Source organism: Corvus brachyrhynchos, unplaced genomic scaffold, assembly GCF_000691975.1.
Source record: "Corvus brachyrhynchos isolate BGI_N302 unplaced genomic scaffold, ASM69197v1 scaffold523, whole genome shotgun sequence".
In the NCBI taxonomy this organism is placed as follows: domain Eukaryota; kingdom Metazoa; phylum Chordata; class Aves; order Passeriformes; family Corvidae; genus Corvus; species Corvus brachyrhynchos.
Window position 1 is genome coordinate 1,385,409 of NW_008237265.1, and position 10,985 is coordinate 1,396,393.

Consider the following 10,985-nt stretch of genomic DNA (forward strand, 5'->3'; position numbering starts at 1 on the left):
CGTGTAGGAGATGTTTCTGATAGTCTTTCAATTTTTTCTAGTTGAACCAAAGCACTCTCTCCCTTCTGCAGGTGCTAACCGGATTGTTTTGGAAGACTCCAATATCTTGCAGCCTGTGGGACTAACTGTATTTGAGAACTGGCTGTACTGGATTGACAGGCAGCAGCAGATGATTGAAAAGATTGATATGACCGGTCGAGAAGGACGTACAAAGGTCCAGGCTCGTATTGCGCAACTCAGTGACATCCATGCTGTGAAGGAACTCAACCTGCAGGAGTACAGTGAGTGCAATCCCTGCCTGCAGGTGCAAACAGGGCCTGCGAGACTCGAGCCAAGAGACACGAGCCTGTTGTGCCTTGTTGCTGATCAACATCAGTGCAGATGGAAGGGGCCAGAAGTTAGTATTGGTGCTGTTAGGTTGTTTCCTTCAGGCAGTTGGCAGTGGACTGGAAATCTATCACAACCCCAGCATCGTGTTTTGTTGCTGATGACAACTTGATTGGTAGTCCCATCCAGGCACCTGGCATATGAGTGTCTCTAGGCACAGTGGAAACATCCTGTTACCCTTAGCAGAAGACTTTCTGGATCATGCTAGTGCATTGCTATTGGGTGTTCATTGTTTAGGCAAGCAGAGCTCTCAGGGCCTGTCACTAGCTGTAAGTGTTTCAGTGGACTGCCTGCCTTGAAGGCAGACTGAACAATTCTTGGTGGTGGTATTTCATACTGAAAGTGAATGGCAGAAGAGCAATGTTGCATTGCACAAAGGAAGTGTGTATTAAATAGCAATTTGTGTTGATCATGGCTGCACTTTTAGAAGTTTTTGCTTACTGGGCCTTTCCCCACACAGACATGCTTGAAATGATGGGAGGTGGATGGTTAAACCAGTGGAGTTGCTGTCATCCTGGAGGAAATAGGCTTGGTTGGTAGGCTGTGGTGCATGTCTTGGAGAAATATGTAGAAAAATGTCTGGGGATGTTTAATTAAAACATCAGTGCAGACTATTACTAGTTTCGTGTGCTATTAATCTCGGTAAATCTGTCAGGAGTTCCAAGAGAAGTATGTTGTCCTTATTAAACATTAAAATGAAGAGACATATTTATCTAGAGCATGTTAATTTGAGTTTGAGAGACAGCGTGGAAACTTCAGAATTCATAAATTAGAAAACTTTACTTTTTTAATGGTCTTTGGTAGAGAAAATGAAGTATGGAATCCAAGACATCTTTTTGTATTACTAATGCTACTCTTCACTGCAGAGAACTAATGCTGCCTCTCACAAGAAGCAAAATGCTTTGAGTACTGTTTTAGTACAAATTCTTACAGTAGTTTCAGATCTTGGAGTGTTACCAATGTGTGTTACAATTATAGATGTGTGTAAAGGGAGAAATATGCACAACAAAATACAACTTTTACAGAGATTTTTCAGTAATCCTCTCCCCAGGGGTTAGAGGGGAATGAAGAAATGACTGAAAGGTCATAAAATAGGTGGGGATTTCTTACCAATCTCTGTCTTTCTTATTTTTAAAATCCTAGGACAACATCCTTGCTCTCAAGATAATGGTGGCTGCTCCCACATTTGCATTGTGAAGGGGGACGGCACCACACGCTGCTCTTGCCCCGTGCACCTGGTGCTGCTGCAGGATGAACTGTCCTGTGGAGGTGAGTCCTTCCCAAGTTCTGTGTCACTTGGCTCTCAGCTTCGGGCTTGGGGAGGGTCTCCATCCTCAGGGGTGGCTTCTGAGCCAAAGGAATGTGACAGTGCTTCAGGTGCTGTTACACACCTGTACAGACTCATCTCTTTCCCTCCACCCTCCAGCTAAATCTGCAACTATTGAGAAGGAGTAAGGGAAGAGGAAAAAATCTCTAACTGTTGAATAAGGATTTCTGTTCACCCTTTCTACTTAAGACTACTGAATTATTTCAACTCGATTCTTTAATTGTATGATTTTTATTACTTTTTGCTGTCACTCCCCACGTTCTCCCTTTTCAGGCAGTGGTAGATTCTCACATTCTGGCACATCGCACTGTCTGTGCTGTTTTGTTCTTCTCTGTTGTTGTCCCCAAGCTCACCCTGTGCGTGTCTTTCTGAACTGCAGTCCCAGAAGCGCAAGTTGCCTCCTTCCATGGCGATATGGCCACTGTAGCCCACACCCTGGTGTCTCCAGGGGTGGGGTTGGAATGGGGGAGAGGACAGGCACTTTGGTGCTTGGATCTCTTTGTGCCACCAGACTGAATGGATTTATTATGCAATCATCTCGCCATCGAGGCGACGTGTGGTCTCACAATGGAACAAGAGCTAACATAATCCAGATATTTTCTCAGAGCAAGTTTAATAGCAGGCCAAAAAGCTGGGGGAGGAAAGGGGGATTAAAAAAAGGGAAAAAAATCCACACTTACTGCCCGAGATTAACAGTTAGTGTAGTAAATGTTAAGTAACAGCTAACAGATGTGTTGAGGTAGTGGAACTTGACTAGATGGAGCAGTTTTTTGTTTTAAAAGAATTTTGACTGAACAGAGCTGTCAAGGGCACATAACTAGACACTGACTCACAGTGCATCCATCTGCAGCACATTACATCCTTTTAACATCTTCTATGCAATGACTGTCAAACATTAAAAAGAGAGTAAGCAATTGGCTGTGTGTACAGTGGTGTTGTAGGAAAGGGGGAGTAGAAGAGTATGATGACTTTGATTTGAAGACTTACTAAGAGAAGGGTGTAAGAGCCTTAAGTGGGAAGGGAAGAAAATAACTGTGTTTTGAGTGTGCACGTTTCTCTGTTCTTCTTGTTCTTCATCTGTCAAGCTCCTGTTGATGTGAGCCTGCATCAGTCACACGGGGTTCAAGGTCTGCACAAGTGGCTGTGGAAGTTACCTTATGATGTGGCATGTTGTTCATCAGCTGCTTTGATAGAGGAAAGCAGCTGAGCTCTTGTCCTTACCTGTCCCAATCTGCTGTTTGTTCACCTGGATTTTTAACTTCTGTTTGTTTGCTTGATTTTCAAAGAACCACCAACATGCTCCCCTCAGCAGTTCACCTGTTTCACAGGTGAGATTGACTGCATCCCGGTGGCCTGGCGCTGTGATGGGTTCACTGAGTGTGAAGACCACAGTGACGAGAAGAACTGCCCGGTGTGCTCTGACAGCCAGTTCCAGTGTGAGAGTGGACAGTGCATAGACAGTGCCCTGCGCTGCAATGGGGAAGCAAATTGTCAGGACAACTCGGACGAGAAGAACTGCGAAGGTGCGGAGGATACTGCCAAGTGTGATGGAAATATACCTGTCATAGGGACACTGGGATAAGTACCAGTGTTACTGCTGAGTAGGATTTGAAAAGATCCAAGGTTCTGCTAGTTTTTAAACTGGTCTGTTAAATGGAAATTATTTTATAACTCCATGCTTTTGGTTCTCTACCTGTGAAGTGGAAATTAAGAGTGATCTCTGTCAAATAGCTTAAATGCTGTTTGTGAAAAGTACTGTCAAAAATGGCATGATTTTAAGCTCTAAAAACCTAGGATCTGGGAGTGAACTACAGAGTGGAGCAAATCCTTGTCATAGCTTTTTGTGTACCTTGTACTGAGTAAAGGTTTTGGGATTGTTTATTTTACAATACCTGAACAAAATGAGCTTTTCTGAGTAGGCAGGAGTGAGAGACAGATGATATTTCTGGAGACTACTTCTTCCCATAGAGCACAGCAAAAGTGAGTATTTAAGCCATTATTACAGAGGGAAGTGCTGTTGCCAGCACAATGAGAATTAAGTTCATTTTGGAAAGGACAGGTTTTGCTGGTGGAATCTGAACTGCCCCACCATTACACAACATGAAATGTGAGCAAACTTACCCTCTCCCTACTGCAGACATAGTGAAGAGTTGCAGGGACAACTTATAAGCTTGAAAGGATGCTTCTTCTTTATATCCTTTCAGTGCATGTTCCTTCTTTGTGGAGACTGTTGAAATGTCTTTAAATCAAGGCTAAAGTTCTTTCTGAAAGATGTGCTCCATCTCAAACAAAAACATAGAGCTGAAACTCCTGTGTGCTGAAAGGTGATTGTTAGCCAGCTGAGATGCTGACATCTGAAAATGTGTTGTGCAAGTTAACTTCCCAGCTGTCATCCAGCAACTGGAGATGTCAGACTGGGGCTGTTTATCACCTTCAAAGTGGCCCTGTTGCTGAGAGTATTCAAGTTGATTACAAATCAGAAAAGCCTTTAGTTTAACTTCTTAATTCAGCTGAAGACAAAAAGTATTTCTGGATTTATGAGAAACAGGAGGTAGGAATATGTGTAAACATCAGCAGCCGGCACCTTGCCTGCAGCACCTTTTATTTTTTCAGTGTACTGGCAAAGCTTCAGTTTTGTATTCTGTCCTTCATTTCAGTTTAAAAATGTAATATCAAGTGAAATATATTGTCTCATGATTGAGGAGTTGTCTGGTTTACAGGAAGAGCACAAGGACATTTAGAAACCACATTTATCTTTCTTAAATAATTTTATTATCATGGTTTGGCAGATTTCTTTTTCATAACTTAATTCTTCTCTCTTACATTACAGTAAATGCTTAGGGTTGGAGATTCCTATAGTAATACTGCAATAACCATGTCCTGGGATAAGTGCCTGTCTTCTCAATGGCCTCTGAGTTATTTTAGATGAAGTCACTTCATCTTGTGGTGTTCTTACTGTAAGCAGGCAGTAAGGCCCCGGTGCCAGGGTGCACTATCCTCAACAGAACACTGAGTCACTTGCTCTGCGTGGTTCGTGTGAGGGACTTTGTATGCCACTGGCTACTTCCAGAAATGAAGCTTGCAGCACTCCAAGCTCTCCCAAGATACTCTTGATTGTATGCTTTGGTGTCTTTATTTCTTAATGATTTTCAAGAGAAGGTTTTGATGCTGACTGTTGGTGTGGGGGTTCTTTGCAGTGCTGTGTTTAACGGATCAGTTCCGCTGTGCCAGTGGGCAGTGCATTGGGAAAAGCAAGAAGTGTGATCACAACCTGGACTGCAGTGACAGCTCCGATGAGCAAGGATGCTGTAAGTGTACTGCCTGAGAATGAAGATTCGGTTGCAGCATCCCAAATTTGTTTCTCACCTTTCCTATGAGTTAGATTTTATTCTGCCAAGCACACTGAATTAGTTGTTCCCAGAATTAATGCTTCTCCTCATAACTGCTGTCATGCGATTAATCCGCAATGTGGTGGAATAGGAATAACAGCAATAATTAGTATTCTGTACAAGTAGTTTCTGAGGCAGAGAATGCCAGTTATTTTTCTTCTTACCTCTTTAAAATTTTAAAATAAGTAAAAGGTTTGTTTTACTATAATGTTAGCATGCTGAGTTGGTGCAATGTTAAAAAAAATCTGTTGGCATGAGGCTTTCATATATAACTTCTCTGCTTCATGATTTTCTCATCCAGAGAATTAATAGCAGGTGCTTTTAGAATCAGAGGAGCACTCTGTTTATAGAGTAAACCTTCTAAAATTTCCCTTTTTATCTTGAAAAGATGTAATTCTGAGCTTGATTTCTGATTTGTAACATATGATATTCCCTACCTTGAAATCTCCAGGGCTCTACAAGAAAACTACTGCCTTTAAAATTCCAAATCGAAAGTTCATTTTCACTGTTGGTGCTTTAAAAGAAATTGCAAATACGGACATCTTGTCTTGTGTTAGAGATCCATATAACACAGCTGGCACACACATAACTTGAAAATGCAAAGCCAGAGTTGGACCCTTGATCTTAAGAAGGAGTAATAGGAGATGTTCTGTCATGCTACCAAGTTACTAGTGACATTATCACAAGGCTTATGTAGTTCCCTTTATTAGAGTTTATATGTTCTCCAGTTTTGTAACAGGTTGGAAAATTGGCCCACCCAGAATAAGATGGCAGTTGTCACCATCCCTCTTTCACTATGATCAGAAGTCTGTTTACTTATCTCTGTAGACTGTGACAAGCTGGTTCAGGTGTGGGTTTGGTGTTCAGGAAGAAGAAAATGTGTTGAGGAAAAAACTTTCAGTAATGCGTAAGATGTAAAACACTGACTAGAACAGGAAAATACTTTAAAGTCTGCCTTTCTTGTCAAATTCATGAGCACAGGCAGGGGGTTGTCAGTTATTCCCAGAAATGTCATTGCTTGGAATTGGTATTGTGGGGAAAGAGACTCATTTCGACTGTTGAATAATTGTTTTGGGTACAGATTCCTCATAAGATGGCACCTCTCAGGCTGATGCTCAGCTGTATCTGTAACCATAAGGGTGGGTCAGATGTGGAATAGTTTAGGAAGTTTAATAAATAGCAGCAAACCCAAAACTCATCACTGCTGAACAGTCAGGGTGATGCACCATAAGTGATTGTTACACTGCTGAGAAAAGGGAGTGCCAGTCTGTTACACTGAGGGATAACCGAGGTGTGACATGAAAAGCAGTTGTTGTCATCCTCAGTGACAGAAAAAGCAGAAGAGGAGTCCCCTGCACAGTGTCATCTGGAGTCGTGGTTGCAGGTCTTGTTCATCACGTTCAAAGGAGAGCTCTGCTTGTCAGCCTGAAGCAAGAGCAGGGCCTGGTTCATCACTCCCCCTGCACATGCATGTACTGCTCATTTCCTGTTATCTGTGATCTGAAAAACCTCATGGCATGTTTGGAGGTCATCTTGGAGGCTGCAGGTAGCCCATATGGACACTCAGAGCCTTTGAACAGACCTGTCCTAGGACCAATTTTTTCCTCCCATATATTAGTTTGAAAGTTGTTGTCTGCCTACAGAAGAGGAGGAAAGTGGAAAGATGCAAGAAAAACTGATGTTGGACTAAACTTATATGGACCAATTTTTCTTTTGCCTGTTAGACACAACGGAGGAACCTGCACCACAGCCCAACAACACCATAGGCTCCATCATTGGTGTGATCCTTACAGTCTTCGTGGTGGGAGCAATGTACTTCATCTGCCAGAGAGTGCTGTGCCCACGCATGAAGGGGGATGGGGAAACCATGACCAATGATTATGTGGTGCACGGGCCAGCCTCGGTGCCTCTGGGCTATGTGCCTCACCCCAGCTCTCTGTCAGGGTCTCTCCCTGGTAAGTAAAGGCGGTGATCCTTGTCTTTGGCACCCCACAGCTGTACTTGAGGATACTGTGCATCGATGTTCAGCAAATGTCTGCTCCAGATGCACAGTTCTTGGAAGCTGTGGGAAGCCAGGACTGCCAAGGCTTGCTGCCATCCTTCTTTAGAATAATGAACTGCTATTTTACCCGTGCTGTTCACGAGCATTTAGGTACTTAGCAGAACCTAAGCTCAAATAAATGCACTCACTGTCCATTTTCTTCTTTTGCTACTAAGAATCCCCTTTTTGGGCTATTGTAGCACCAGCAAAGTGTCACAAAAGTACAGGGTAAAGTTACACAGAGTTATATTCATGAGACTTCAAACATCATGTAATCATTCTTGGTAGGTTTGTAGACTGAGTTTGTATGCTTGTGAGACTTCTTTCCAAGTCTGTAATGACCAGCAATAACTGTGGTCTCAGTTTATTTTACTTAACGCTGAATTTTCCAGTCCAAGCACATGATGCTACTACTGTTTAAAAAGTCAAACTTAACCACTACATTGCACTTCATTTCATTAATATGCATTGCTTCTGTATGTATTGATTAAATATGTACTGTAACTTGTGGCTTGTAGATCCAGCAGGTTCCTATCAGAATATAATTTGGTTTTAATACCAAGATAATTAATTTTGGGTTTGCAAGTTGTGCTTATATTGCTGTTGTCCTCCAGATTATTTTTTTAAGCTTCCTTTCGTCTGTGAATTGAGGAAGAATTGAATACTGACATACATCTTTGTTCTTCAGGTATGTCTCGAGGTAAATCTGTCATCAGCTCCCTCAGCATTATGGGAGGGAGCAGTGGCCCACCCTATGACAGGGCCCACGTTACTGGAGCCTCCTCCAGTAGTTCTTCAAGTACCAAAGGCACTTACTTTCCTCCAGTAAGTCATTCTATTATTCATAACCCTTTAATAACTTTCAGGGAAGTGACAGTGTCTTTCTAAAGGTTAATCAATTGACAGATTAATGTTTTGATTTAGAATTCTAGCCTAATAAACTTGTTTGAATATGGAGTAAGTGATTTTGAAAGGGAAGAGGATTGTCTTTTTCCAAAATGGTCTAGAAATTTTCTCTTAATTTAAAAAAGTTGTGAGAGAGCTCAGTGCCAGGAAAAAAGATGTTAGATTAAATGTCAGGGGAGATGAAAAAAATCCCTGTAGATGTTGAGCAGCTCTGGCAGAGAGATCTCCTTTCATTATACTCTGCCATGTGCCTCTGAAGGTAAAACTAAGGTTGATTCTGTATAGACCTTTCAAGGAATTAAAATGAAGCTTTGTGTCATGTGTCTTAAAAGTGACAGATAAATAAGTAAACAAGTGTTTTGCAGCTCCATAACATGCCTCCATCACAAATGCGTAGTGTGCTGCACTAGCTGCTGTGTAACAGTTGGTACCAGCCCTAGAGGGCTCCCTGTCTCTTCACTTCCAACATCTGTGGTGGTTGGTTTGGATATTCTTGCAGAGCTCACCAAGCCACCCCTAGTGTTAGAGAGTCCCATGCGTGGTCAGTGAAGGCTGGAATCTTCAACTGTCTGTTTTCAGTTCTGAGAATCAACCAATTTAAATCAGGCTTTAAATCAGCTTTAAATTAATCCAAATGCATGGAGTAAGAACATGCCTGCATAGGGAAGGAATGCTTGCCTTGGCCAGCATGCTGCAAGTATTACAAGCAGAGCAATACTTGGGGACTGCAGCCTGCAGGCGCAGAGATCTGCCAGTTTGCCTCAGGCAGTGGTATCCCTAGTGACAATCTAGTATTGAACAGCTGGCTGCAACTTCACTTTTCAGCACTGGCTATGTCAAAATAGCCACAGCAGTCAGCATTTTTTGAGAAGAGCTCAGTAGTAGCTAATAGAAATGGCAGCAAATGGCATTTCCAGGGTCTGCTAAAGAACTGAGGAATAAACAGAGGAAAAATTGTGTTTGTTGGAAGGGCTATGGGGCTATGCATGCAGTTCTTTACTTAAGGTTCCTATTAGACAGTACTAAAAAGAAAAATTATAAACCGGTGTTTTCTCAAGTTTCCTTTGTATCTTTCCTTTTTAACAGTGGCTTTTTTCCTTTCTTACACCTTAGATTTTGAACCCGCCACCATCACCAGCTACTGAACGTTCACACTATACCATGGAATTTGGTTATTCTTCAAACAGCCCATCCACTCATAGATCCTACAGGTAATTACTATTACAGTATCTTCTGTCAGGATCAAAGCAGTTAGTGTAGAAAATGCAGAATAAAGGCAGCCTCTGCTCCGTAAGAATTACAATCAAAGGCCCTAATTCTGCAAGCACTAAACTAGTGCTTAAATGGGCTCACATGTATCATGTCACTGCTGCCTGGGTAGAAGTGCAGCACTGTTTGAGGTAAATCATACAACTAAGTGGGTAGTGGTACATCCCTCGGGTATATTCCTTAGGGGCAATGACAGCACTCATCACAAAGCTAGCTACATGCCAAAAGAAATGCAGTACCATGAGTATTCCGAGCCAAAAAAACTTACCCGGAGTGAACCCTGCCCTTTTTTAGGCTTCTGCCATAAATAATTTGTTATGTGAGTATCAGAAATTAGAAGCAAACACTCTGTGGAGGAAAGGTTGGCAGTATAAAGGCCAGAAGTAAGGTCAGAAGTAACACTGTGGTCTAGATAAAGCACAGAATTTCAAGTTCAACATATTAAGGGTTAATGTCTGGAAAAGACTGCTAACCTTTTGCTTATTTTCTCTTGACTAGTATTTATGGGCATGCATTTTCTCTGTTTGAATGTATCCTTCTTACTTTCCCTGTAAGAATGCTGATGGTTTGTTATTTTATAACAAGTTACCAAAAAATAGAGGAACAGACCCCTACTACCCAAGGGTGTAAAGGTTCCCCTCCCAAATCACCAGTAGATATGGTCAGTGAGAAGAGAGTGCTGGATTTGTCTGAAAGATGTGCCTCCCTAACGCTGAGCCTTTGGGGGCTTTGGATAATGAGGTCTCTGGGGCTGAACAGACATCTCTTCTCCATTAGCAGCAAATATGGCCTCTGTTGTGCAGAAGGTCAGACCAAATGTTTATAATGATCCCTTGCAGCCATATGAAAAATCTTTTTAAATTATAAGTAATTTTCTAATGAAAGAAACCCAAATTCTGGCACCACCATGGGCCATGCTGATCACTGGTTAGCTGATGTGACTTTTAGTATTATAAATGATATTAGGGATGTAGCATAGGTTTCAATGTTTTCCAAATGCTCCCCCATCCAAAAATAAACGCTGGTCTTGCTGCTTCTGATCTTGCTTCTTTCCTTATATTTTGACTTGACTATAGAGGAACTGCATCCCCATGTGTCCCCAACCACTTACTGTGATGCTGGGAGTTGTAGCTACCATGCATTTCCCTTTCTAATTTGTTTCCTTGAAACTATCTTGGGCTCATTTTAAAAGATGTTTTGTGGTAGCAGCATTTGAGAATTTCATCCCAGTTACTTCTCTAAGGAATGCTTCTCCTGAGTGCTATGAATGTGCCAGGTAATTTTCAGTCCTCCTGTCTAGCCTTGGAAGTTAGTATCTAGAAACTGCATAATGGAAACAGAATTATCTTCTCCATAATTGCAACACAGGTATTACACAGACACTTGCACACTGGTGCCCTTCCTGCCCCGCTGTCTTAGGAGCAACTTTTTCTACCTCAATTAAGTCCTTAGGGAGCCTGTTGTGTGAGAGACTGTTCTCAGCCACTGCTCCTTTCTGTGGCACAACAAAAGCTCTTGCAGGTGCTCTTTGCATCTCTGAGCAGGCAGTGTTGGGGTCACTGGAAACACCTGGAGACTGAGAAACACTTAGCACACAGCAAGCCTGGGTTCTCCAGTGATCTTGGAATCACAGAATGCAGTGGGTGGGAAGGGACATCAGCCCATC

General features: G+C 42.2%; 1 protein-coding gene across 1 annotated transcript in view; it reads left to right on the forward strand.

The window, feature by feature from the left end:
- The window catches only part of LRP6 (LDL receptor related protein 6), a 100,183-nt gene extending 90,737 nt beyond the window's left edge, over window positions 1-9,446 (forward strand). The window contains exons 15-21 of the mRNA XM_008630833.2: window positions 72-281; window positions 1,531-1,656; window positions 3,001-3,237; window positions 4,912-5,022; window positions 6,828-7,058; window positions 7,833-7,969; window positions 9,164-9,446. Of these exons, the coding sequence (XP_008629055.2) occupies window positions 72-281; window positions 1,531-1,656; window positions 3,001-3,237; window positions 4,912-5,022; window positions 6,828-7,058; window positions 7,833-7,969; window positions 9,164-9,265 (1,154 nt within the window). The 3' untranslated portion in view covers window positions 9,266-9,446. The remainder of the gene's footprint in view (window positions 1-71; window positions 282-1,530; window positions 1,657-3,000; window positions 3,238-4,911; window positions 5,023-6,827; window positions 7,059-7,832; window positions 7,970-9,163) is intronic.
- Window positions 9,447-10,985: the final 1,539 nt, after the last annotated feature.